Source organism: Candidozyma auris, chromosome 3, assembly GCF_003013715.1.
Source record: "Candidozyma auris chromosome 3, complete sequence".
Lineage (NCBI taxonomy): Eukaryota > Fungi > Ascomycota > Pichiomycetes > Serinales > Metschnikowiaceae > Candidozyma > Candidozyma auris.
In genome coordinates, this window is record NC_072814.1 from 1447758 (window position 1) to 1475019 (window position 27262).

Sequence of the window (27262 nt, forward strand, 5' to 3'; positions counted from 1 at the left end):
ACTTCGTTCTCTGTCCCTCTCAATCATTCCTGTACTTATCCAGAGATAAAGCCAAATTTACAGATAAGCAACAACAACGAGCTAACTCACCATCAAAGAAGGATCTTCCTAACAAACTTGACTATTCTCGAGGCATTCACAATCGATGCCCCCGACAAATTTTACTTCTACACCAGGGTCCCTGGCAAAGCGAAGAAAGCCTTCCGCGGATATGCCGACGGAACTTGAAAATTCCAGTGAAAAGCTGAACCAACCCACAAGAGCCCTCAGAGCGTGTGACGGATGCCGAAAGCAGAAGACACGATGCTTCAAAACCTCTCCTGTGGCAGTATGCTGTATACGCTGCCTTAGTGTTGGAGCCGAATGTTCTTTCGAGAAAGCCTACAAATCAGCAAATCCTGGGGTAAAGATCATAGGAGGGATTCCCGAACACTTGACGGAAAATCTGACCGTAGAGGTTGTTTCTTCGGGAAGCCACGATTATATTGATCTGCGAGGGTTTGACTTTACAGATCGTCGCTCGGCTCAGAAGCTCGACTTTCTATGCGGGTCAGTCTCGAGGATTTTGGAGATTCTACAGGAGCAAAACGAAGCTCATGGATCAGGAATGAACAGCGACGTAAAATTGCTTTTGGATGCTGCGTCGTCAATGAAGCAGCACATCAAACCGCAAAACGACCTGTCTTCGTCATCTGATCCTTTGGTTGATACGCCTGCTGTTGGACCTCTGGATGATAACAATGGCGACGAGGAATCACCCAGCATTATTCTAGGCCCATCAAAGACATTCACAACTTCTCCATTCAATCTTGTTGCAAATCAGCCAGAGACAGCTTCCAGACCGATCTCCAATCTTCTCAGGCTAAGAAGCCTTGGGAAACCTCCGGCAATTGTGCAAAGTGATCCAGATGTTATCGATGCAGGGATCCTTACGAAGCTAGAGGTAATAGATCTCATGAATGATTTCAGGAGCAATTATGGAAGATGGGTATCGTTTCCAAGTGAACTTTCTACAAGCGAGTTGATCGAAAGCGTTCGCCAGAAGTCTCCTTTTCTCATCACCACGTGTTGCTGTCTATCTCTTCGATACTCCCTCAATGGAAAACCCAATCCGGGCGACATTGACAGCCACCGCAGAAAAAAAATGACGTACAAACTACTCATTCGTCATTTGCTCAGAGACCTCAACAAGGTGTTGCTTAAACTATCATGTTTTCAGGGTTGTGAAGACTCTAAGGGCGACATAGAGAACCTTCAAGCAATGGTGATTTTGTCCATATACGCAATGTCCTTATCGTCAATCGCTTGCAGTACTGTTGATGCCGACCCACTACTCGATGACGAGCTCAGTATAAAGGAATTGAACATGGACTCATGGTGCCTCTCGGGGACGGCTTTGACAGCTTTCATCTCGAAATCGACATTTGGCACGTTGCTTTATCAAAGCGAAAATGCAACACCAGATTTTACTTTTTTGTTTAATCGCTTTGACCCCGCCGAGTACCAGACACTAACCATGTTTCGCATTTACAACCATCTTATACTCAACCACTTAGCTAGCTGTTTGTTTAGCGGACGCATGTGTATTATAGACCAGATTAGACTAAGCTATTGCAACTTAGCCTTGAGCTTGCCGAGCGCCACTAATTTTGATGGCAGAATGGTCAGTGAGATTGGCATTTTATTGATCACATATAATTATCTTCAGCTTGATACATCTCCAAGGAACACTGACCAAGTCGAGGCATCGTACTCTTCAGTGATGGAAGAGATCAAAAGTTGGTATGAACAATGGGAATATTTGTTTTCACAGCCTGCTGTTTCTTTTGTCGAGTCTACACTTTCCTTTTGTTGCATCCTCGTACACCTAAATTATACCTATGACAAGGTTGCTCTCACAAACAAAAAGTCATACCAAGCGTACCAAACTCCAATTGACAATCTTTCAAATGTCGTTGGGGACTGCGACAGAGTACGCTTAGGTCGGATTATATCAAGCGCCTATTATCTTGTGGAGTTTGCAGAGAAAATCGAGAATGACTCCTACTATGCCTACCTTTCTGACCAAATCCATTTTTTCTTTTACTTTGGCTGCATAGTCTTGCTCAAGTCTTTAAGTCACCTAAAAGCAAGCAAAAGGCTCTACTTTCTAGAGGATCAAGAGGATCTAAAAGAACTGTCCTGGAAAGATGCCCTTGTGAAAGCTTATCTGCTAATAGAGAAGCTTTCAAGGATCTGTCAAGAAAACCCAAGTGATTTATTAACTTCTTATAGAGATGGACTACTACTAACCTTGCAGCAACATTTCCCAAAGGAGCTGAAGGATTTGATCGAATGAATATGTACTATGTAAGGTGGCCTTTAAAGTTGCCCTCCATGTAATCTATATGTACAAAAGCACGCTCAACCATAGGTAAACTTTCGATCGCATATTGAAGGGCTTCAGCGATATCGTGAGCGTCTTTGAAGCTCAAATTATAATTTTCTGTGTCAAAGACAACGTCTATTTCAACGTTGAGATTGTCGCCAACGTGATATACTTTCAACGCAGTAATCAGCTTGATGCATTCTGCAAAACGGTATGCCAAATATAATACCACCTTGTAGTCAGCAGCACTGGCAACAGCACCTGTTAAGTTATCAATGTGTTCGAAAGCAGTGTAACTCCAGCTGATGATGATATACACCGAGAGAACGAATGCACCAAGGGGATCAGCCCACCAAATACCTGCGTAATGGCCGATAGTTGGCATTATTAAAGATACTGTGTTGAAAATAACGTCAGTCATAGCGTCTTGGGCCAAAGCTTGCACGGAGCTCGATTTTGACGTTATGCACCAGGCCCAACAGATAATTTTGGCTAATATGGTTGCCAACATAATCGAAATAGCATCGAGACCAATTTCAACCACCACTCTTTCCTCTGGCAGACTTAAGAAGAGCTTCTTGAAAGATGCAAGACCGACTTGGAAGAAGGAGATGATGATAATGACCGAGAATATAAGAACCCCCAAAGGCTCTAGCTTCGTCCTTCCGATAGGGTAAAGAATTTGTGTGCGCCAATTTTTGCTGTTGGAAAGCCTATTGGCGATGTAGATGATAAAAGTCGACAAGAAATCAAGCACCGAATCTACCAAGGACGCTATCACCGAAAGGGAGTTGGTCAACAAGGATATGACGATCTTGCCCACAAGTAACATAGTATTCACAGCAAAGTTTACCAAAATAGCAACCAAAACGCTCTGCAGCGACTGTTCCTCGTTGTACCCCAAGAACACGCCACCTTCTCTGATATTTCCCGGTTCGGTGTTGAGCCTAGACTTCGATGTAGCCTTTGCCATGGGTGCCAGCTCAGGTTCCTCCTCAAGAGAATTTAGTTTGGTCGCCTTAGGATCCGTGTAGTTGTTCAACATGTTCAAGTGGATCTTCCCATAATCGAGGAAGTGGTCAATCTCTGTGTACCTCTCAATAAGGTGATTCTGTTCCTTGTAGAACTTGCGGAGCCCACGCAGCATCTTAGACAGATTAGGATCGACATGGCCAGCTTTCCAATCTGCCAATGGTGCCCAGTTGCCTATTAGCTTCTCTGGCCTGAGCTCATTGAGAACACTCATCCTTCTAAGCGGCGTGTTCTCGAAATCGTCTACTTCGTCCAAACACGAGCGAACCAGGCCCGCATCAGAAAATGCAAATGTCGTCAAATCATGACTCGACAGCATTGGGTTCAGCACAGTGAACCCCCCAGAGAGAAGTCTCTGGTAGAAAGGCATCGACGGGCCCGCGTGAACTCTGGGGTTGTTGAATCTGTGCATATCAGCAGCAGAGACCAGCAGCCGCCTTTCGTGAGGCAGCCCCAGTAGGTTTCTATCTCGTTGCAGCGGCAGGTCCACAGTCATCGCCCTGTGGTGATGGGGCTGACGTCCTCTCCTATCTCTGCTTGAAGACCTTGCTCCATACAAGTGTTCTGGCAGCGTTCGAATGAGTGGGGTGCTTTCCAGATTCCCAGCGCTCACATCACGGCTTCCGCCACTATAGCGCTTGAGAACTGGAGACGAGTCCAGTTTGGCGATGGTCATTATGGCCAGATATGATGGAGAAGTTGCTGGAGGCTTCACCACTATGAGACAGGAATGGCTGCGAAAGGTCACTAAGCGAGGCCGGAGTATGAGGAAGCAAGAGGATGCTACTCAAAACGAGAAGGGCGACTTTTATCTTTGGAGTACACAATTCTGGGGCAGCAAGGATAACATTTGGGCATGAGTATATGAGAGATATGATTTGTGGAAGAATGCTGCCAAGAGAAGGTAGAGAACAAGAGACAGCACGGAACAAAGCGACGGAGAGAATGGCGGGATTGGAGACTGAGATGGAAAGGACAGGGGGTTGAGACAGGATTGGCATCAAGGCGATCGATTTCTTTGTTCAGTGAAGATTTGAGCCGTATTTCGTATTTGTTCTCTGCAATGGCCTGCGATTTGCATTTTGCAGCCATTTTGACGTATGTGCGTTAGCGACGCAAAAATCAATAGCACTCAGCTCAAGTGGCTCAGACCCCATTGAATTGTATGCTCATGGTCGTTATGCATTTATAAGTTGAAAGAAGGAAATTTTCGTTTCAAGCGTTTGCTTGATGGATCCTCAGTGGCTAAGTTGGTTATGGAAATAGAATGAAGTGGTCGATATTCTATCTCATTTTGATCTCCCTTCCACTGGCTGAACATTGTGAATTCTCGCTGGATGTGGCAGCTCAGCTGCTTTACATCAGTTCGTTTCAGTTCCCGCATAGAATAAATACGAGGAAAAAGTCATTTGAGACGTACAAGGCAAAAAGGTGGAGGTTGGTGAACGGCGTGTACCAAGAAAAGGTATTGAACGATCATACGTGGATCTGAACCAAAAAAAGCGGTAAACTCACCTTTGGTGGCACCTTAGAAAAAGAAGAACACATATTGCATTAGACTAAAGCGGCCAATTGGATACTATTGTGATTATGTTTGCGATGGCTTCGGTGAACTTACTTGAGTGGACAACGCAGAAAGACAGATTAAAGCTGATGAGTAATGTCTCATTTTAAAATACTTTTCGAAAATCGAGATTTCATTTATTTTACGTTGGCGTTTCCTTCTACGCTTATGTCCACTGTCCCTACAGAGTTTTTCGCAGCCAATCTGAACTTACTTTCTAAATGCCACCTCCACATTGAATGTGTTAAACACCAAGATTGCTATGATAAATGACATGAAAAGCAAAAATTCTTCTTACACATCCCAAGAATATATCATGATTTTCATTATTATCCATCTATATTCTTTCTCCAGATGACAGCCCTGGGTGTGCGAGGCTCACTCTCTCAGAGGGTTACCCGCACCGCACCTTATAATACAATTTTTCACCCAACTCCCCAACTACACCATCACCATAACCGTATGTCTTCTGAAGACTTTAAACCGACATGATTAAATACAAAGATGTACTCTGAGGTGTACATGCAGGACAAAAATTATCAATAGGAATTCTTCGTTTATGATTTGTCGGTTTTAATCTCCTTTTGGATTCAAACGTTCTAACTCATAAAGGTATGTCTCTCTGACAGACATTGACTGATGATTGTTTTCACAAAACATACTTCCTGGCGACTCCTGAGCCTCGGAAAAACATGCATCACCAGCTGATTCTTGTCGTATCCCCTTACTTATAAGCATTGTGCTAACCATCAGTCTCGTAGTCATTCCTAAGATTTGGAGGGTGCCGGTCTCAGGCGATACCTACATTTTCCAAAAAGACGTTGTGGTGGTCAATATGATGAAAAACCTTATTTTCAGTTCTGCTTCTGAACCAAAACTTTCCTGAAGATAACCCTATACCAAAGCTCAAATTTCTGATCTGACACCACACCTTCTTTTTGGAACTTTCCCTTATTGTAGCATCTATTCTGCTATTTTCTCTATTTAGATGGCAAAGATGACAATCTTGCCGTCAAGGCCAGAGGTGCTCACCTTGCCATTGTCGTACCATCTCACACTGGCAATAGTGTTTTGGTTAATTGTGCTCAAAGCCTTGCCGCTGCCCTTCTGGTTTGGCTTGTTAGCTCTACCCTTCAAGTCCAATTGCTTGAACATGTTGAGGGCATCGTGACTCGAGATCTCGGCATCCTCGTCCACTGGTGCAACGTCATGGATCAAGTCTCTCTGCTTCTCCACATGGAATGCTTCCTTCCATCCGTTCTGAGAGCCCTCGAAAACAATCAAGTTACAGTTGTGACCACCCACAACGATTCTGTTGCCAGCAAAAAGAATTGACTTAAATGGCAAGTAGTTGGTCTTGACAGTGATGAACGCGGCTGGTGGCTGGCCCTCTCCAGCTGGGTACACAACTGAAATGGAGCCATCATGAGTCACGAAAGCCAAGGAGTCTCCCTGGCCGTCTTGGTTGAATGTCACATCGTGCACCCACGCGGCAGTCTCGCTGATAAAGTCACCCACAAGGGTTTGGAAGGGCAACTTGGATCCCCACACCGAAGGCTCTGGCTTCTCATCAACGCCCTTGATGTATCCAGAAAACACCCTCACATGGCCATCGGTCGAGCCACAAGCCAACAATACATTGTTTGGGTGCCAAGACAAGCTGGTGATGGTGGACTTGAGTGGCTTCTTCAAGTGCTTTGACACCCACCAGTCATTTTCCTCCTCGTAGTAGCAAACAGCGATAATTCGATCAGCAGAACCTACAGCAAACTTGTCACCATTAGGAGACCATTTACAAACGGTGGCGGCACGATTAATTCTCAAAAGCACCAAAGTGGGCTTGAACTCGTTGGCGGCGTTGTTCCACTCCCATACCAAAGCGTTTCTGTCTTGAGAACAAGTCAAGATCTTGGTCCCATCAGGCGAAATGTCCACAGAAGTGACAGTTTTGTCGTGGCCTCTCAAAGTGGTGATAAGAGTTGGCTTCGATGGAGAGTTTGGTTTGGTCTGATACAACTCCACGGTGTTCTCTTTAGTAACGGCTAAAAGCTCATAGCCAGGAGCAAAACAGTGGTCCTTGATAGGGTCATGACCCAATTGGTAGACTATAGGCTGCAGCATTGATGAAAAAGTAAGCTCTTTTGCGGTAGTCACAGGAGTGTCTCTCTACTGTGAGTTGTTGGCGATAATTGCATAGTCCGAGACCTGGATAAGTTATACTGTTGGCCTGCACATAGTGCATGAGCTTCTAAGACGACAAGGCCTACAATGGTGGTGATAAATGGAACTAGATAAAGTTGAGTTACAATATAGTCACAAAAGAATGTTCTTTGGTGCCTTTGGTATAGCAACAAAAACAGAAATGGTAGTAGTAATACAGGAACAATCATAAATTGTTGTCTGACTGCTTCTCGTGAAGGAATTTCTTTGCCTTGCCCCAAGCCTTGGTGACCTTCTCGTTCTTCACGGTAGAAATCTTGGAGTCCGCCTTATCGACAACGTATGCAAACATGCGGGCGGTATCGGGGTCAAATAAGATTCTCAACCAAAGGAAGATCGACATAATCGCAAACTGGTAGCCTGATGTGGACCTGAAGGCAATTGTACGGAGAAGCAAGTAAGCCATCAACAAGAGCTCAGTGAAACCAATGAAGCTTCCGATGGAGTCGGAATGTTTTTGGATAAATGAGACTTTCTTGTGTTCAGACAATTGCAACAACGAAATCAAGTAAAGCGGCAATATCTTGAGAATTGACTTGAATGTGAAGCACCAAATGATCGCCAAAATCAAGTACTGGAAGTTGTGTTGCACCAAAAGCGTGGTAAAGGGAGGCAAGTAGTGCAAACCAAACTTATGGGACATGGTTGCTAGGAACGCCGTGGTAGCACCCAAAAGGCACAACCTGTATGAAATAGAATTGATATAGTAAACGTTAGGAAGCCAGAAAATTTGGAAAATCAACGTCACCGTTCCAAACACCAAGCTTGTAGCGTGGCCGCCCAACCACACATAGTACTTTGTCTTCGACTGACCCCCTATTTTCTTGACAAGTTTCCTTTTGCGGTAATCGGGCTCCACCATTCTATTGGTGGCACCTGTGTGCCCTTCCTTCTCGTTGGCTGACATGGCGACGAATAAGATGTAGAATGAAACGGATTTGAAGAATGTAGTGGATGTTGCTGTGTGGAGGGAATGGGCTGTGAGTGAAGCAAGTTCCTGCAGAATGACACTTGTCAGGAGAATGCCAGCAACTGTTAAGGGGGATCAAAAGACAAAATATTTAGCTCAATTCTTTATATGTAATGAAATCGAATCCAAAGGATTCGTCTGTAATTTTCTTTAGTTGATTTTGTTGGTGTACAGTTTCTGATGCTTCGTTTTATCAGATTCGGCCGTGCCTGAATTAGCCGCGGTTCTGCGCCGATTGGGTGCAACTTTCATGTAGGCGGCAGTAGAAGTGGTGAAGGAGAGAAAAAGGCAATATTTTTAGTTAAATGGAAATGCAGAATGTTATCTCTTGAAGAGGGAGTGGTGTATTACATGCCAATTTTTGACAGTTCCACTGAGAGGTGCCCTACGAGGCTCTTGTGAAAATGGGGCAAAAGGTAACTTTGTATATTTGTAAAGTTTGATGAAGAAAGTAAAGTTGGGCTTTGAACCATTAACTACGACAAAATGGGTGTGAATTTTGTAGGAGTGTAATCTAGGAAGGCTATGAAAACCAAAAACGTAAGTTGGTTTTCACGTTGGAGAAGAAATCCGCGTGTCAGTCAGATGAATCAGGCATAGATCTGTCAAACAGGTTCCAAGCAGTTGATGAGATATTTGACCAGGAGGCAGCAAAAAACTCCTCAAAATAGTATAGAGCAGAAGCAGGAGATGATACCCTAGGTCCTAATAGAAGAGGTTTTATGAAAAGAGTACGAGGAACAAAACGAACATAAAGGTCAACAGTTTTCGAATCTTAGTCTCAATTTGAATCCGACGAGTTTTCTCGCTTGTGGATCTCGATCCAACTTTCTATTTCTTTTTCAGCGATTATCAATTTCTCGACTCGTTTCTCCATCTTTGAATTGTGATAGCTTTGTGAACTAGGATATCAAATGCTATTTATACTGGAGCTCAACTGATCATTGAATAAAAAATGGGGCAAAGCAGCCGGAGATTGCATCACAAATTGTCACTTGAGGACGAATCGCACTTCAAGTTATTGAGAATGCTTAAATTGCCTTTTCAAGAAAATCAGACGAGTATCACGAAAGCATTTTTCTCTCAATGAATTGTCCGTAGATTAAGCATGCCTTTTCACGTGGAGGAATCACCCAGTATACGATGCTAGTACAATTGCAGTTACTACTTAGGACCTATCAATATAGCTTCTGTTTTGGTGAAGACATAGATCATGACTTGAGATGACAGAGCTCGAATAGTCTTTAGTTTATATACTGTGATAGATTCACATACGTTTGTATGTGCTTAAAGTACGTTGTACTATAGGGATAACACAGGCTGCTGTGAATATCGTCTCGGATGATACATTATCTGCGTTTCTGTGAAGAGAGGCGTTTAGCAGCATGATTTGTGGTCACCCTTTAGAAAACTACTCCGAATGCGAGAATTTTTCAGCTTTGACACCAGTCTACTGTGAATTCTTGGCTCGGTCTCTATGGCAAAGTCGGTTGAGTGATGTTTGTAATCTTTCTTAAGAACAGTCATTTGCAAGTGAGGCCACGCATTCACCTTACTTTATCTCTTTCTCATTACTTTATCCATTCGACAATCGTTATTTACCACTGAGTTCAAAAACATTTTCCTCGACCATTATAAGCGGTAGACTTCAATCGTCTGGTTAGGTGACGTATGCAATAAATCATGACAAATCTTCCGGCGGAATGACGACTCACAGTGTGACCACAATACATGACTTATAAAGCTTGATGTTACCTCCAAGTCATCATTTGTCTCAGTGAAAATGGCTGTGAAATCTTCTTAACCAGAAATATCCTGGAGCTAGGAAGTGCCAGGGCAAATAGTGTGATACGAATCTCGGTGTCATTCTTTTCTTCTTGTACTCTCCACGTTTTTGAAATATGCTTTTGAAAGAACGATGAATCCTCACAAACGAGATTTCATCACTTGTGACCCGAGTAAAATTGAATCCAAGTCGTGGTCTCGAATGTCGAGCCTTGCTCGCAATAGCTTGCAATAAGACGATTACACCCTAAGTAAGGCAAGTCGATTTTTGTTTTCAACATAATTGTGGTTAGAAACAAATCTAGGTCTCACGAGGTATTAACATCAACTAGTTTTATTGATGCGCTCCAGTGTGTAGTGACGATATATGGTGGTAACATCAAAGTACTTCGATGTGAAGAGATGGATAGCTGCTTAGAAACGTGCTAAAACGTGAACTATAATCACAGTGACACTTTTTTCATGCATTTGACGAAGAATGTCAACTCACATCCCGGAAGCTTGGCCGCTTCGCTGCTTACTTGAATATTCATATCGATGCCTATCAACCTAACTAAGACATCAAAGTAAGACATACACCTGCACCTCGTTGAATACACTGGGACTACTACAAGAGTTTGTCGTCAATGCAAGCCCAAGCAAGCTCAGCAGACCGTGCATAGGAGTGAAGAAAATGTCTCTTTTGCAACCATTTAAACGAAACCACCCACTCAACACACAATTCGCCTCGACAAAACGCCAATATTCCGATATCTTCCAATCCCAACTCGCCAGTCACATCAAAAACCCCAAACTACCGAAACTTTTACGAAAATTCGCCACAACTAGTTCCTTCCCTTCCCTTCCTCTTAAACCTAGTCTCTGCCACCTTGCATCGCCACAACATCTTCATCTGCACTAGCCACACACAAACTCCTTCGCCACATGAGCAACCTTATTGTTTTCAGCCCCATGCACATGGCCCCATAGAGGGTCACGAGCAGATTGTTACAAAACGGTGCGTCACTTTAATGGTCATCCGCATATCTTTGTGGCCTAAGCCCAGGGTGGTGCAGCAGTAGGGGGTAAAGTGGCCCCAGGATGCAGAACGACATTTTTTTGGGAGGTGGTTTTTTTTTGTCCCTCAGGGTTTTCCTCGAATCCGTGAGCACTGGCTTTTTTTTTTTGTTTTCTCAGATGGAGTTCCGGCACCCACGGAATTCCGAGTGAGATGTAGCGGTCGCGGTTCTAGTGTGTACTAACTGCACTGACAGCACCAGTTGTGTACTATCAACATCAACAAACATCACCATCCATCCATCGCCAATTGCCCCAATCTCCAATCAACACTGATTTTTGGCAGAATTTTATCACGTGCCATGAAAGAGTCGCTATCGCTTGACTACTCCACATTCTCAGACCTACTGCTGATCGAAAAAGAGCTTCTTGGTGAGTACCAGCTGCTAGCGTTGAAGCTCCATGCGCTAGCGGGAGAGATCGCCACTCTCAACAAGCAAAAAGCCGTTCTGGAAGCAGCGACGGCGGCAGTGCCCGCGGACGCTCTTTTGGGCAACATGAGGAACTTGGAGAGGAAAATTGGCCTTGTGTATACCTTGTTCAAGACGGCGGTGTACTCGATGCAGTTGCAGAATCAAGAGCTTGAGGAGATGGCAGAGAGAGGCGAGAGAGAGCAGCAGCCAGAGGAGTTGCACAGCGAAGTGGATGAGTGATTGAACTGTCTGGGGACTGAAATCGAGGTGTTTTGATGGAAGGGACTTCAACGTCATTCGTTTTTCAGGGAATAGGTCAGTGTTCACCTCATTGGACGCGTCCTGGTTACGATTTATGATCACACAGTATAAATTTCGCTGAAAGGAAATTGGTGATGTTGATTTTAGTCACCTCAAAGCACCTCCACGCGGTTGTTACTTGTTCTGTGCACCTTATGGTTGCAGCCAGTTCAATTGCCGGTCGAATGACCGCCATGTATGATTTGCATCAGAGCTTTACAACTTTCGCTGATGATGGGTGCGTTATGCTGTAGTTTGCGCCTTTGGTTATGAGTCACTACGCGTTTTGCAAGCGTTCTTGAGTTGAAGTCGTGGTTGATGTTGAACGATACAGTTCCGTTCTACATTTGGTTTCAATTCACCTCGTTAACCAACTTCAGGTGAAAGATTCTATCTTGTGATACTAGATTCTTTCTTTTATTCTTAATATCTACGTCGGTTTTATATGGTCCCAGATCTGTTGCCCACCCCAAGTCATTCACTTGAAGATACCGAGGCTCCAAACAAAGTGGACCAGACCAACTTTTCAATGAGTATTTTTTTTATCAGCCTAGCCTGGTCATGTCTGAATACAACGATTTCCCAAACTTTTCCAGGGATTCTTTCACCAACCACGCTGTACTTGTCTAACGGCATTGGAGTTGTGCGAAGTCAGGTCCGAGTCAGTATGATATTGTTGCAAAAATGTCGCACCAGCCAGCTTCACCTCAAGTGCTTTTGAGCAAAGAGTCTCCCAGATCACTGTGTACCAAAGGTCTTTTCGACATTCTTTGATGACATAAAGTCAGATTGACCCCAAATCTCAGGTCCATTGTGATGTGAACATGAATTCCCCAGTGGGTCTCACAATGCCATAAAGACGACGAATCCTGTCAGATTGCGACCTTAATCATTTAGCAAGCTACAAACGAGGGCCCTAATTAATGGAAGTTTTACAAAAAAATATTCCGTACTGCTTTCAACTCATATCCTCTTTTAGGTTGCCCAAAATACTGTTCCACTACTCACTGGCCATCGCGACATTTCCGATAAGCGCGACATCTACTATTAACTAATATCACCCCATCAAGATTGGATTTTTCAAGCTCAATCTCCACCAACTCCCCATCCTTACAAACCAATACAATGAGTGCCAACGACAAATACTCAACGCCTTTGTCCTCCAGATATGCTTCTGAAGAGATGTCGAAAATTTTCTCTCTCAGAAACAGATTCTCCACTTGGAGAAAGCTCTGGTTGAACTTAGCTATCGCTGAGAAGCAGGTTGGTCTTTCTGTGATCACCGATGAAGCCATTGAGCAAATGAAACAACACTTGGAGATCACTGATGAGGAGATCGCCGCTGCTTCGAAGGAGGAGGCGAAAGTGAGACACGATGTCATGGCCCACGTTCACGTTTTTGGTGAAACGTGCCCTGCTGCCGCTGGTATCATCCACTTGGGAGCGACTTCTTGTTTTGTCACTGACAATGCCGATTTGATCTTCTTGAGAGACGCCTATGACGTGTTGATCCCTAAGTTGGTCAATGTGATCGACAGATTGTCGAAATTTGCTCTTGAGTATAAGGACTTGCCTGTGTTGGGGTGGACTCACTTCCAGCCTGCTCAACTCACTACTGTTGGTAAGAGAGCTACTTTGTGGATTCAGGAGTTGTTGTGGGATTTGAGAAACATGGTCAGAGCAAGAAATGACTTGGGTCTCAGAGGTGTCAAGGGTACCACAGGTACCCAGGCTTCTTTCTTGTCTCTTTTTCATGGTGATCACGACAAGGTTGAGGAGTTGGACGAGACTGTCGTCAAGCTTTTGGGATTCGAGCACGTTTACCCTGTGACTGGCCAGACTTACTCCAGAAAGATCGACATTGACGTCTTAAGCCCATTGGCTTCTTTGGGCGCTACCACTCACAAGTTCGCTACCGACATCAGACTCTTGGCTAACTTGAAGGAAGTTGAGGAACCATTTGAAAAGTCCCAGATTGGTTCTTCTGCTATGGCTTACAAGAGAAACCCAATGAGATGCGAGAGAGTGTGCTCCTTGTCCAGACACTTGGGTGGATTGTTGAATGATGCCATTCAGACCGCTTCCGTGCAATGGTTTGAGAGAACGTTGGATGACTCCGCTATCAGAAGAATCTCGCTCCCATCTGCTTTCTTGACAGCTGACATATTGTTGTCTACAATGAACAACATCACCTCCGGTCTTGTGGTTTACCCAAAGGTCATCGAGAGAAGAATCCAGGAGGAGTTGCCTTTCATGGCTACTGAAAACATTATCATGGCTATGGTTGAGAAGGGTGCTTCAAGACAAGACTGTCACGAGGAAATCAGAGTGTTATCTCACCAAGCTTCTGCCATGGTCAAGCAGGAAGGTGGCCGTAACGACTTGATAGACAGAGTGAAAAATACAAAGTACTTCGAGCCAATTTGGAATGACTTGGACAAGTTGTTGGACCCATCAACCTTCGTTGGTCGTGCTCCACAGCAAACCGAGAAATTCGTCAAGAAAACTGTCGCTGAGGCTTTGGAGCCTTACAAGAGCATGATCACCAATGAGAACGTCTCTTTGAATGTGTAAAATGAATCGATTTAATGAAGGATAGCTAGAAGAATGTAAAGCTGCACAAATTTAGCACCATTAGAGTAAAGAATTTTACAAGACTGAATTAACTTCTCGTCAACTTCAAGCAGGGAAAATGCCCTTGGTGTCCATCAAGATGTGCACCACAACAAGTGTTGACTGCCCACTACTTTTTCTTTCTCGTAAAAGTTAAAGCTTTAAATCAATCGTCAATTGTCGTAATATATATCATGATTAAACCCTTCTACCAACCCAAAAAAGCAAACAGATGTATCGTAACATCAATATAACAGCCCTACGCCATGTATGAGGTATCGAACTTGAGGTCCTCGGGCTCCTCAATCAGCTCCATTTTGGCATTGGGAATGCTCAGCAAACTGAGCTTGGCTCTATCAGAAGCGCTGGGGGTACTTTCACCACCCAGGCTTGTTGAGCCTGTAGAATTCAGCACCAACAGAGGAAGCGACAGCGACGATGGCAGCAGCTCGGCTTCCATGCTCCACTTGGGTGTGAAGTTGGTGGTGGTGATATGATTTGGCACGGGTGCCTCGGAACTCTCGGGCTCACCAAGAACTCTACTTTTTTGAAGCATCTCCTTAACTTCCAGCAAAATATCATCCACGGGGAATGTGGTGTAGATGAATCTGTCTGGCGGGCAATCCATGTCAATAACGCCATTGATAAGATCACGCTCAAAGACTCTCTTATCGACGTAAAGCAGCACTTTTCTGTCAGTAGGGACTATGTAAATCTTCATATCGCTCTTGTAGCGAGGACGTGCAACCACTTTTTTAATGAAAAGGTTGTTTGGAGTTTGCCCTTCTTTGCCAAGACTGGCAACCATGTCTTCCATAAACTCTTGATCGTCCACAAGCCTTGTATCTCCAGGCTGAGCACATTCGAGCTTAAGCAAAACTGAGCCATCACTGGTGTTGGAAGAAGACCTCGTCACACGCACCAAAGAGTATGTTCGGATTCCGAAGAGTGACATCACCGCTGTATCGAGATTGTTGAATGTAGTTACCATTTCTGGTCTGTCGTCACCGTCGTCGCTGAGGGGCATCTGTGGAAGTCTGTGCTCCTTGCCCACTTGAAACGATTTAAGCACTTTGCTGGAAACACCAGCCAAGTTCACCAAATTGTTATCAATGAGACGTACTCTCTTCAGAACTGGCTTTCTGGGTCCAGTATTGGGTGCAGAGAGCAAGTGGGTGAGGTCTGATGGATTAGAGAAGTCGTCTTCCAGAACAGACACCGGAGAGTCCCCCTTTTTGGAATTCAAGGTAGCTCTTGCTAGGTCACTGGACACCTCACCAGCCAGACTGGATGACGAAGTGGAGTCCAGACGAGCCTCCCAAGGTGCAGCCTGAAGACTCCCATTGGATCCGTTGGTTCCGTTATAAATGCCATTGGATCCATTGGTACCGTTGTAAGCGCCATTGATGGGGAGACTTCCGTTTGAGGAAGTAGCAGCGATGTTTGGTGTTCCATTGCCACTGAGCTGGTCGCTCGATATTATGGAACCCGTCTCTGAGCTGGTGGAGCTGCTGAATCGTCTACTGGAAGACCCGTTGGTGCTGTGCATACCATCGAAACTGGTACTGGTCTTACGGCCGCGGCCGTTTCTATCTTCTTTTGCTTCACCAGTGATATTTCTCCCCACCAAACGCTGCTCGTCACGGTCGAAGCACACATGTACAATGGAGCTTCTTCCAGCAGTGTGAGGAGTGAGCAGTTTGAACAATTCATGGATAGATGAGGATAATATGAGACGAACACGAAGACCCGCCTCTAACAGCTTTAGGTGTAATTTAGAGGAGCCTTGGTCAGGCGTGAGGTGACGACGAGAACCCAGCTTGTGCCTTAGGGCAATGTCCACAAGCCTTTTTGCCTTGAGAAGCGAGGGATGCACCCTGGAGCGAGATAATTGCTTCGAGACTCTATACGACCTCGTGGATATCTCAGATTTCATGGACATTGACAGAGGCGATTTGGAACCCGATTTACTCAGGTCTTCCAGGTTGGGAACGCTCGCAGGGGGAGGAGGCTGGCTCATGGAAGCCTCGGAAGCGTCTTCCGAGTTGAGAAGATCGAGGATTCCGAGCATTGTAATGAAGAAGGAGAATATTTAGCCTGGGGGCATCGGAAGCTCAGCTTATGTGAGTAACTGAGCAGGGATGGTACCAAAGGGTGGGATGGCAAGTTTCACGGGGAAAACTGAAGGCAAATAAATTGGATTTAAATAAAATAAAAATAAAAAAAAAGTAGTTTGAAATATCTGGAACCAGCTCAGGGCAAGATAAAATAAAATTCAAACAGGTGAGATACTGGGACGTACAAAAGTGAAAGAACAAGAGATCGAGCGATGCACGAGGTCAAAAGTTCACAAGTTCACAGATGTATCTAGGATCAAGGCACTTTGAAAGGATCAGAGCAAAACCGAAAGGTCTAGGGAGTCTCTGTGAGTGCTTTGTGTTGGGATGACCTTGTCAAAGTGAATATGAGGGGGGAACCGACAGGATTTGAACACTAGCAAATGGATTTACAGTGTCTAGGAAATTGGGCACTTAAGCAGTATGACAGGAACAACAGTCGGTTTCAGGGAGTGAAATATAGTGAAGATAGTGGGAGTCCAGAGAACTAGCAGTGAATGTCTCAGTGGATCTGGAAAAAGTGTGTTGTAGTAAGCAACGGGAATGGAAGCAATATTTAAATGACGCGCAAAAAAAAATGATTAAAAAATATTAAAAAAAAAAAAAGGAAAATACCGCTCTAGAAGGAAGTGGGACCAGGAAAAAAGTGACGAGGATGTGCCATGTACTATGTCAGTCGGTAGAACACCACATGGAGGAACAGCACGAGAGCTTGTGTAGGCCTGGCACTATTTTTTTTCTAACTGGGGATCTACAGAGGCTCGGTTTTTTGAGACATGCAGCGGCCTCTGTGCAGCCAGTGCAGCAAGCGACTATCCCCTAGAGGCGCCTGCACCCTGCAAGGCCAGAATGTCGTATCATCCACGGGAATCCGAGGTTGTCAGAAAGCGAAAGTTGGAAGCCGGGGAGGCCTTTCCTTGAGAACAATCAATGCGCTCATGTAAGCGGAGACATGAATTTACTTATTGTTGATTTTCAAAACTTCGGAATTCTCAACTCCAAAAATCAAGAGGCACCCCAATTTGTCTCTCTGGACTGAAACCTGCCTAGAGCGGGCGTTTGCCATGAACGAGGAATTCGCGCCAACTGCATACTCTTCGCCACACTTGCTGAATAAGACTGGCACGTTAATGATGTCTCACTAGAACAATTGAGGCCTTCTGGTATTCAAGACGACAAACGTACCCCCTCCCAATCTGCAAACCTTCCCCCCCTTTGGGTCGACAATCTGTAAACTACAGCAAAACAATTACCAATGGTTCTTGGGATGGGGCCCCAACCCACACACCCCCAACGCTAACCTGCAGGACGTTTGTCTCAGGTTGCTGCTCTTCACCAGCCATTTGTGCGATTAGTGGCTATTGTTGCGGTGCCGGATGGAGGAGCGGGCGTTTGTGTTTTCGGGGGGATCCAGCGTCGCTGGGCTGTTTTAGCCGCCGCCTTGTGGCCAGTGCATGCTCACAATGGCCCGCCAATCCCGTTTCCGCTTGAGACGTGGACCACAGGCAATGCGAATAAGATGCCCATCCAGAACTTCCGCCCCGATGCTCGCTCATATTTTCTCGAATCCTGACCTTTTCCTCAAAATCACACCAATTCAGGCAATTCAGGGTGTTGCCCCTTTTTCCCTTGTCGCTGTTTCCCGTCCTTGCCCATTGCTCACATTCCTCTTCTGGCTTTGCTCTGCAAGCTGCACTGGAACTTGTCTTTGCGCGAGGGGACGCTGGGTCACCGTCTCGCTTGTGGCTAGTGCGCCTTGGTCCGTTCGGGGGTGCCTCTGCCGGTTTCTTTTTTACACTGTGGTCCTGGCCAGTAGCCATTGGCCGATGTACAATGCTAGGATGTCGGTTTCTTCTTCCCTGCCGCCTTCACCGCCACAATCGCCTTGCTTGCGTCCTCTGCTTGTCTCACCTGTAAGATTGTGCCAACCTGCCTCGGTTGGCGATTGTCCCCTGCACCGCCACAAGTGTTCTCTCGCAGGGGGCGATCCTTCTGCGCACTAGCCACACACGCGGTGGGGAGACACTAGCAACGCTCTGTCTAAGCGCTCGCTGGGTATCGTCATGGGGCGCCGATTCTTCACTTCTTGTATATTAAAGGTTGCTGGTGCCAGTCAATGACACTGCTGCCGCCTATACGTGGAGAGTCTACTTCTTTGAACACTATAGAAAACGCCACCGCATGTTATTAAGGGTCGACATTGGGTATTATATGAAAAATTGCAATTCCATTGTTGGAATGAGAAAATTTGGCTTTTTTTTTTTTTTGATCTTTTTGTGTGTGTGTTTTGTTGGAATGTTGGCGAATATGCTGCCCATTAGAATTCGTTACGCTAGTGTTGAGGCTTGACTTTTTACTCTTGCAGGTGCCATCCGCTCGTGCAAGTGAGGTGCGCTCTAGCCTCATTCGAAGGGTTACGAGAAAGGAAGTGGATGCTCATGCTCAAGCTCACGCCTCTCTGCAACCGACGCTGATAAATAATATGTCGCTTTTAGTTCATGCTTGAATTACCACTCCCTTTGTCTAGATTAGCACTCGCCTTAACTCGCCTCAATTGCAAGGACCACACGCTTGCTACTCTCCGGGTTTGTGGCTAGACTCACACGGCACATATTTAGACGCGAGGCGTTCACATGCTTTTTTATATGCGTCGTGTCGTTTTGCCTTCACAAGTGTCTCTCCTTCCTGTAAGGCCGGGCCCGATTTGGCTAGGTTGATCGCTGTCGAAGATTTCCACTTGCCACACATAGATAAGGCACGCGCTAACAAATCTTTCAGGCATCTTAGAAGTTCAGCCCCTGGTTGATCTTACGGTCACGAACTCCGAGCTCGCCGTCAAAAAAGTCGTCCTCGTCGCCCTTCTCGCCCTTGCGCCAGAAGGTCCATCCACTCTCGCGACCCCTGCTGCCTCTCTTTCTGATAAAGAATACCAACGCCGCTATCGCCAACAAGATGGCACCTCCAACGCCAACAACCACACCTACAACAATCTTGTTGGTTTGACTGAGGCCCCCCGAATCGTCTTTCAGGCGGTTGGCGTCGCCCGTGGCAGATGACTGGCTTCCTGACGTGTACACTGAGGTCTGAGTAACAATGACCGTAGAGCCGTTTTGCACGTCTCTAAAAGTAGTAGTCCTTCTCAGGTTGGTGTTACTCAGAGTCTCCTCATCATCATCATCATCAGTCTTAGTCGGACTTTGGCTCGTTGGTGTCGGAGACTCCTCAGTTTCAGACTCTTCGGATGTAGTAGACGGGGAATTGGACGTTGTGGGTGATGACAGACTTGAAGTCAGCTCATTTTGTTCACTGGTGCTTGAAGGAAACGTCGACGAAGTCTGCTGCCACCACGACAGGGTCTGCTGGGGCAGAGAAGATGTCATTGATGAAGATGTAGTCCATGGGGTAGACGAGGATGTAGTAGATGGCGATGAAGACGACGACGACGATGATGATGATGATGATGATGAGGTCGAGGACCAGGACAGCAGGGAGCTGCTGGGGGTCACGGAACTCAGTGAAGCCAGAGAGCTCGTGTCTGAGGACGAACTGGATGGCCACAGCGAACTGGAGGAAGGCTGTCCCCACGAAAACGAGCTACTCTCTGCTCTTCTTTCAAGCAAAGACCCCGGCAGACGGGTCATCAAGCGTGGCAGAGACAGCTTCACCGAATGTAGGGTGAACCAGACGGCGCAAAGCGCCAATAGGGAGTAGATTAGTGGGCGGATCATTTCTTATGATGACCAATTGACGGGTAAATCTGAAAGGAGGGGGGATATTTATTCAAGTTTGAAATCGAATTGATAATTACTCAAGGGTCGCCACGGACGTGAATTAAGGAAAGTGCGACGTCGTAGGTACGTCAGCCGGTGTTTTGATGGGGGAAGTAGAGGGAATGTTGAAACGTTATTCTTTTTTTTTCTACTACGCCCTTCGCCTCGTAGTGATTCTAAGTGGACTCGTCACGTGACACTCCTGAAAATGTTGGCAGATCTTCACTAATTCCGTGTATTTCCCCCAAACAAGTTGGTTAAAAGGACAATTTATCTGTTGCTTTTTCCAGGCTTCCATGTTTCGCTTGAACTCGAGCAATTGTGCACCCTTTTGCCCAGGTGCCAACGGTGGAGGCTATTTTTATCATCTGCGGCGCGAAAAATCGTTGAATCGTCAAAGGAACAAAGACACGATCTAGAGCCGAAGGATCTAGGCAGATTCAAAGGTGGAGAACAAGCGAGTAGACATTCTGCCAACGAATCCAAATGAAGCTCCGTGGCAGTGCCTTCACCACATAGAATAAGCTATTTATCAATCCATTGGCTTTTCCTTTGGCTTTGGCAAGGCTGAAAATACGTCTCTGTATAGCCGGTGCTCGGCTCACAAAGAGGAATAAGTAGAAGCGGGAACAGTCCTTTGTGGGACTTCCTAGTACAACCATGAAGTGAAGCTATTTCAAAGTGCTTCAATCATCCTCCCCAATACTGTTCAAAATCTCCCTTGCGTGGAACAATTGAGTATTCGTTGCCATTGGCGCAAGGTTTTGTGATATTGAAGACTTTTCTTGAGGCATCGAAGTTACCTCTTGGTTGAGTGTAGTTTCAAAGATATTGATAGAGGAAGGTCCGGGCCGGGCTGTGAAAATAGTAAGTCATTCTTCCTCTTGCTTATACGTGTTGCAAGCTTCACATCGGCTTTCCATCAAAAGTTTATTTTGAGGGCGCAAAGTGATTATTTATGCCTTTCTTGCCAAAGTAAGCTAATCACATAATATTGACTGGGACAAGTCCATGCAACCTTGTAAAAGTCTCCCTTCATCGTCGAGCTTCAAGGATAAGGTCACTTAGAGATAGTTATCACTGAGGCCTTGTCCAATTTGCTTGGTATCACTGCAGCTAGAACTGATGTTTCGTGGGTCCGTTGACTGCAAAATGGCTGCAAAATACGTGTGGCAACCGTGCACCTGACCAAACCCTGCTTTATAGCACCAATAAAACAATGCGATACTTATTTCATTGTAATTTTGGCTTTCACTTAAGCTATGTTTACACAATTCAAATCTCATGATATTTTCACAGAAAAAGCTTTCCTTGCTTTGAAGATGCTCCAGATAGTGGTGGCAATGTGCAGGATGAACACGCCAAACGGTCCCAAACGACCACACCTTCATGTATGAAGCTCGGTCAAACAAACCTTTGATTTCTCCTGTCAAAATTTGTTTTTGCCTAGCAGCATTCACATTGAGAATCATAATTTGAGCCTCGGTAGTCGCCGAGATCGTGACACAACCATGCGCCCTGTGTGCAGAACTATCAACATCGGCACTAGTGTAATCAAGCCATCACCGTTCTTCTTCAGAAAAACTCAACACTTCATTCTTTTTCCGAAATGGCCTTGACTTTCCGCGAGCAGCTAGCTGGCTTTCCAGTGCGTCAGATGCTTGTTGTGTCGCTAATTCGTTTTTCCGAGCCGCTTGCGTTCACATCACTTTTTCCCTATCTATACTTCATGATTCGTGATTTTCAAATCGCTCCAACGGAGCAGGAGATTTCCAAATACTCGGGTTATTTAGCCTCAAGTTTTGCATTCTGTCAGTTCTTATGTGCGGTACAGTGGGGAAAAGCGCTGAACAAAGTGGGCAGAAAGCCGATTTTGCTATTCGGACTCTTTGGCACCTCGCTTTCCCTTCTCCTATTTGGGTTCAGCACCAACTACTATATGGCACTTGGTGCTAGAAGTTTGGCTGGCTGCCTTAATGGAAACATCGCTGTATTGCGTACTGTAATAGGAGAGATTTGTGTGGAGAGAAGACATCAAGCGTTGGGTTTTAGTACCCTCCCTCTACTCTTCAACTTTGGCTCTGTCATAGGTCCTCTTGTTGGTGGCTCGTACCTTTTGACAAGACCAAGCCCACGGTCTCCTTATGAAGACAGCAGCGAAGTGGTTGCGAAGTCTTTGAAGAATTCGTTTATTGAATTTCGTGCTAAACATCCTTATGCCCTTTCGAATGTTGTTGTATGCTGTTTTCTCTGGTTCAGCTTGATTATTGGACTCTTGTTCCTTGAAGAAACGAACGAGGACTTTTGCAAACGCCGTGACATTGGCCTTGAGATTGGTGACTCCATCTTGTACTACCTCTTTGGTCGCAAGAGGCCATTGAGACCCTGGCAACGTGGGTACCATGACCCTGAGCAGTTCACGCCTGAGCAGATTCAGGCAGAAGGCATTCTTCGTGAGAGAACAGGTGTCGTGGGCGATGAGACTAGATCCATAGACCTGGCAATCCTGCCTTTTTCGTCTGCTCCACCATCTGAGAACACGCCATTGCTCAGATCTGACGACGAATCCAGTCTTTCAGACAATATTGACAACACTGTTGAAGAGATTGTTGAGGAAGATGAGCCTGTGGAGCCTTACCTCTCCCGCAAAACCTCCCGTTCAATGTCCAACGCAGTCATCAGACGTTATTCTCTGGCCCTGGAGTACATTCCAAAACCCGAGCCCAGTGCACTAACTCCCCAGGTTATTACCGTGATCATATCCAACTGTATAATATCCTTGCACAGCATTGCTTATAATGAGTTTCTTCCAGTGTTCTTGGCAGGTCGCTTCCAGAAGGACAAACTACAGTTTCCTTTTCGCATTGAGGGTGGCTTTGGATTGGACTCAAGCTACATCGGTAATCTTTTTTCCTCTACAGGTATAATGGGAATGTTGATTGTGTTGATCATCTTCCCGTGGATTGACCGACGTCTCGGCACAATGGAGGGCTTCAGACTTTCCTTACTGTTCTTCCCGATCGTCTACGCATCAGTACCATTGGCCATTTTCACCCTACACAAGTACAATCCAGCGTTTCCCAAGTGGTTTACACCAGTTCTACTTTACAGCTTGACTTCTCTTAAAACACTCGCCTCCGCTACAGGTATGCCTCAGGTTATGCTTCTCAACCACAGAGCTGCTGCCAAACAGCACAGAGCGTACGTCAATTCGCTAACCATGAGTATGTTGGCATTGGCCAGGTGTATTGGACCCATTGTATTTGGCTACCTCATGACGTTAGGCGACAACTGGCAAATTGGTTGGCTCAACTGGTGGCTCATGGCGTTATTGGCTCTTTTTGGCTTATTTCAGTCCTTCACCATGAGAGACTACGAAGACTGAAATTCGGTGTGCTAGCAACACGGCTAATTCAAAATCAAGAAGGGTACCTTCGTTATTCCGTATGAACCTTATTCGGCGGCGGAATGGCGGCGCTTTTCGGCGATTTGCAGCCACAGATAAATCGCGCGCGCTAATGTGTCATAACGATGGAGTGCTCCGCGTGTGTGCAGTAGGTACCTGGATTGGCTTCTGGTCATTAAGAAATTTCACTAAAACAAAGACAAACATCTTATTTCTTTTATAAGAGCAGCTATTTAGAGGCCCCTCAAGCTTGAGTCATAGCCTGAGATCTCTGGCTTTTCGAATTCGTCGCATATAACTTGCATATCACCCTCATTTATCACCTCACGAACTTATTTGTGAAACCTTTTCGATTATCATTACCATCTAACACCAAAATGCCCTCATTCAGAGAACAAATGAAGGGTTTTCCGCTATGGCAAATGACTGTCATTTGCATCATTCGATTTTCTGAACCCATCGCCTTCACGTCCCTTTTTCCCTATGTCTACTTCATGATTCGAGATTTTCATATCGTCGACGACCCTGCAAAAATCTCCAAGTACACTGGATATATGGGAGCATCCTTCGCCTTTGCCCAGTTTCTCTGCTGCATTCACTGGGGTCGGCTCTCCGATCGTATTGGCCGCAAGCCAGTGCTTCTTCTAGGTCTTCTAGGCACTGCTACTTCCCTTCTCATATTTGGTTTCTCAACAAACTTCTATATGGCTATCACTGCTCGAACGCTTATGGGTGCTCTCAACGGCAATATTGCTGTTTTGCAAACCATGGTCGGTGAGGTGGTCAAGGAAAGAAGGCATCAGTCGATGGCATTTTCCTGTCTTCCGCTCCTATGGAATGTAGGGTGTGTGGTAGGGCCTTCCATTGGCGGCTCCAGAATTTTCACAAGACCCAAAATGTCTTCAGGCGATGTCAAATCTTTGGGTTCGTATGATCGCTTTGTTGAAAAGCACCCGTACGCCATGTCAAATGTTGTTGTTGCATGTCTTCTTCTCTTCAGTTTCGTGGTAGGGCTTTTATTCCTTGAGGAAACTCAACTCAAAGCGAAGTTGAAGTATGACTACGGCCTAGCATTCGGTGATCGCATACTTATCGTGTTAGGATTTTCGCCGCTGGCTCAAAGTAAAAAGAGCGAAGACATCCAAGAGACACCTTCAGAAACGACTCCATTGACCTCAGATGCGATTTATGACTCCATAGACGAGAGTGCGTTTGAAGAGGATGATGATGACCGTTCAATCAGCTCTTTCGATCAACCGTTAACTCGTAGGACTTCGTTGGCGATCATCCGCCGCTACTCGAGTTCTTCACTTCAACGCACCACAACCAACACATCAGTTTTTGACGAGACGAAAAGTATTTTCAAAGCGTTCCGCAACAAGAAAATCTTCAGCAATAAGGTGCGGGCCACCATTCTTGCATACTTTTGTCTCTCCTTCCATGCCCTTGTTCACTCAGAATTCTTGCCTGTCTTTCTTGCTGGTAAATTCCAACCTGAGCTGCTTCAGTTCCCTTGGCACTACAAGGGTGGTATGTCGTGGGAGACCAGCAGAATTGGTTCGTTACTATCAACAACGGGCTTTGGTGGTTGTTTCATCATTATTGTTGTGTTCCCCATCTTAGATAGACACATGAGGAACATCGACGTCCTAAGAATTGCGTCTGTTGTATTCCCTGTGGCATACCTCCTCGTGCCATATACCATCTTCACTCGCCCAGAGTATGAGCCTAAATTTCCTTCATGGCTCTCGACTGCTGGAGTCTACACATGTGCATCATTCCAAAGTGCGGCAGCAGCGCTCTCGTTTCCTCAGATGGTGATCTTGGTGTATCGTGCAACTATTCCCAAACACCGTGCCTTTGTTAACTCGACCGCCATCAGCTGCACAGCACTTGCACGTTGTGTAGCGCCATTGCTCTGGGGAGCTTTGATGTCATTCTTCGATAGTAGAGGAGTCGGTCAGGTGTCGTGGAACATCCTTGCTGTTATAGCGCTATTCACGCTGATTCTTGCCTTCAAATTAGATGAGTACGACGAGGACCTACATCGAGATGACCAAATGGCTTAAATGTGGGCAAGTTAGAAGTGCACTCATTCTTAGCACTACGTTGCATTCACTTGCATTTGTTTGCAGATTGTCCTTGTCGTCAAGGTCAACACTATGTGTTGAGAGCAATTGCTGTCGCAACATAATGCCCATGTTACACCCGACCAGGGCGATCAAGGCGGCTAAATATTTATTATTGCATTGACAATATGAGCAAAGACGGTCTGAATTAAACCGCTCAATGCTCGATGATTAAGCTACTTACGATGGATTGTCGAGGTAGACTTTCAACTGAATAGACGTAGAATGTTAATCATACCTTTCTATCAAAATTGACCCTCACATGAAATTACGGCCATCGTAGGTATAGCAGGAATGACAGGAATTGGCAATTTTATCTACGTCGCCGCCAGGTACACACACATTACTGTTGTCTTTTTTTTTTCGCTAACTCCTTTCTACGTCAATCGTATTTTCGCTTGCTTATGAAAATTTCGCTACCATTTCCACTATTCTTACGAATGCAGCAGCCGAAGTAGAGGTTGCAAAGAAAAAGTACTACATAGTATAAAAACTACATAAAAGGCCGACTCTTAAATCATTTCGAGCAAAATTATAACATTTTCTGTGGAATCTAAACATAGTGGCACAACACCGTTAAAAATACATCATTAGTAGTGACTGGTGTGTCCTGTACACAAACCTCCAGAGAGCACGGCTTAGATGTCACCCACAGCCCGAATATAAAGATTACCTATACGCTGTATGCAGTGCGATATCAATGGTCTGCCAAGAGGTGCTTGGAAGTGGACACCTAAATACGCTAACTACTCTTTCTTCTTTTCTCATCAGATATCATGAATCTCGAATTAGCCAAACGTTATGTCTACTACACGAATAGAGACAGCGGGTGGTACAGATGGAGATGGCTCCTCTGGCTCATCCTTATTCCTGTCTTCTTTATCATTTTAGCTCTTTTCTTTATGAGAAGAAGGAGAAACAGAGCTCATGTCATGACCAATCAGCCCTATTACAAGGAAAATTATGCTCCACAAGGTGGGTACGTGCCACCTCCACCTCCTCCTCAGCCCCAGCAAACAGGGTACGGGGGCGGCTACCAGCAAGGATACCAGGCGGGTTACGGTTCGGGAACAGGGGGCAACCAAGGCAACTCGGGCTTCAACAATGACTATAATCAGAATTACGGTGTGGGCAGCCTGAGCTATGGAAACGAGGGCTACCTGGGTTCTGCAGCACCCCCAGACTATGCACCTCCTCTGGAGCCTCCTAAGGGATACACTAAGTAAGGCGCATACAGCTTTCGGAAGTTTCTTATCATAAAATTGGGAGGAGCGAACTAGATTTTCTTTATTCAGGTCCTTGTACCAGCAGGATGTCGATGAAGCGTCTGGTTGGTGGCTGGAATGATTGTTTACCCCTAGTTTACATTGATTGATGTGCTAGGACCATCTACATGTGCTTTAGTACCACGCATCTAATAGGAGTACGGCTTTGCAGGTACTTGATGCTTCGTCCTTTTCTTTTCCTTCTTTTTACCTTAATTATACTGATGACAATATACGATTTTTTCAACATTTCC

The 27262-nt window shown here is 45.5% G+C and overlaps 11 protein-coding genes across 11 annotated transcripts; 6 read left to right on the forward strand and 5 right to left on the reverse strand. All coding sequences in view use genetic code 12, as the record gives it.

The window, feature by feature from the left end:
• Positions 1-145: 145 nt before the first annotated feature.
• On the forward strand, positions 146-2338 carry ZCF19 (Zcf19p; the record flags this gene model as incomplete). Its single annotated transcript, XM_029032868.2, has 1 exon — positions 146-2338. The coding sequence occupies one exon, from the start codon at positions 146-148 to the stop codon at positions 2336-2338; it is 2193 nt and encodes a 730-aa protein (XP_028893183.2).
• A 7-nt stretch (positions 2339-2345) lies between these two features.
• Positions 2346-4076, reverse strand: CJI96_0003294 (uncharacterized protein; the record flags this gene model as incomplete). The annotated part of the gene is made up of 1 exon (XM_029032867.2): positions 2346-4076. One exon carries the CDS (start codon positions 4074-4076, stop codon positions 2346-2348), a length of 1731 nt encoding a protein of 576 aa, XP_028893182.2.
• Positions 4077-5948: 1872 nt separating this feature from the next.
• On the reverse strand, positions 5949-7085 carry ARC40 (Arc40p; the record flags this gene model as incomplete). The annotated part of the gene is made up of 1 exon (XM_029032866.2): positions 5949-7085. The coding sequence occupies one exon, from the start codon at positions 7083-7085 to the stop codon at positions 5949-5951; it is 1137 nt and encodes a 378-aa protein (XP_028893181.2).
• Positions 7086-7350: 265 nt separating this feature from the next.
• On the reverse strand, positions 7351-8091 carry CJI96_0003296 (uncharacterized protein; the record flags this gene model as incomplete). Its single annotated transcript, XM_029032865.2, has 1 exon — positions 7351-8091. The coding sequence occupies one exon, from the start codon at positions 8089-8091 to the stop codon at positions 7351-7353; it is 741 nt and encodes a 246-aa protein (XP_028893180.1).
• Positions 8092-11297: 3206 nt separating this feature from the next.
• DAD3 (Dad3p) lies at positions 11298-11648 on the forward strand (the record flags this gene model as incomplete). Its single annotated transcript, XM_029032864.1, has 1 exon — positions 11298-11648. One exon carries the CDS (start codon positions 11298-11300, stop codon positions 11646-11648), a length of 351 nt encoding a protein of 116 aa, XP_028893179.1.
• Positions 11649-12833: 1185 nt separating this feature from the next.
• Positions 12834-14282, forward strand: ADE13 (adenylosuccinase ADE13; the record flags this gene model as incomplete). The annotated part of the gene is made up of 1 exon (XM_029032863.2): positions 12834-14282. One exon carries the CDS (start codon positions 12834-12836, stop codon positions 14280-14282), a length of 1449 nt encoding a protein of 482 aa, XP_028893178.1.
• Positions 14283-14580: 298 nt separating this feature from the next.
• Positions 14581-16392, reverse strand: CJI96_0003299 (uncharacterized protein; the record flags this gene model as incomplete). The annotated part of the gene is made up of 1 exon (XM_029032862.2): positions 14581-16392. The coding sequence occupies one exon, from the start codon at positions 16390-16392 to the stop codon at positions 14581-14583; it is 1812 nt and encodes a 603-aa protein (XP_028893177.2).
• A 2829-nt stretch (positions 16393-19221) lies between these two features.
• CJI96_0003300 (uncharacterized protein) lies at positions 19222-19818 on the reverse strand (the record flags this gene model as incomplete). The annotated part of the gene is made up of 1 exon (XM_029032861.2): positions 19222-19818. One exon carries the CDS (start codon positions 19816-19818, stop codon positions 19222-19224), a length of 597 nt encoding a protein of 198 aa, XP_028893176.2.
• Positions 19819-21817: 1999 nt separating this feature from the next.
• On the forward strand, positions 21818-23593 carry CJI96_0003301 (MFS transporter; the record flags this gene model as incomplete). The annotated part of the gene is made up of 1 exon (XM_029032860.2): positions 21818-23593. The coding sequence occupies one exon, from the start codon at positions 21818-21820 to the stop codon at positions 23591-23593; it is 1776 nt and encodes a 591-aa protein (XP_028893175.1).
• Positions 23594-23991: 398 nt separating this feature from the next.
• CJI96_0003302 (MFS transporter) lies at positions 23992-25683 on the forward strand (the record flags this gene model as incomplete). Its single annotated transcript, XM_029032859.2, has 1 exon — positions 23992-25683. One exon carries the CDS (start codon positions 23992-23994, stop codon positions 25681-25683), a length of 1692 nt encoding a protein of 563 aa, XP_028893174.2.
• An 836-nt stretch (positions 25684-26519) lies between these two features.
• Positions 26520-26969, forward strand: CJI96_0003303 (uncharacterized protein; the record flags this gene model as incomplete). The annotated part of the gene is made up of 1 exon (XM_029032858.2): positions 26520-26969. One exon carries the CDS (start codon positions 26520-26522, stop codon positions 26967-26969), a length of 450 nt encoding a protein of 149 aa, XP_028893173.1.
• Positions 26970-27262: the final 293 nt, after the last annotated feature.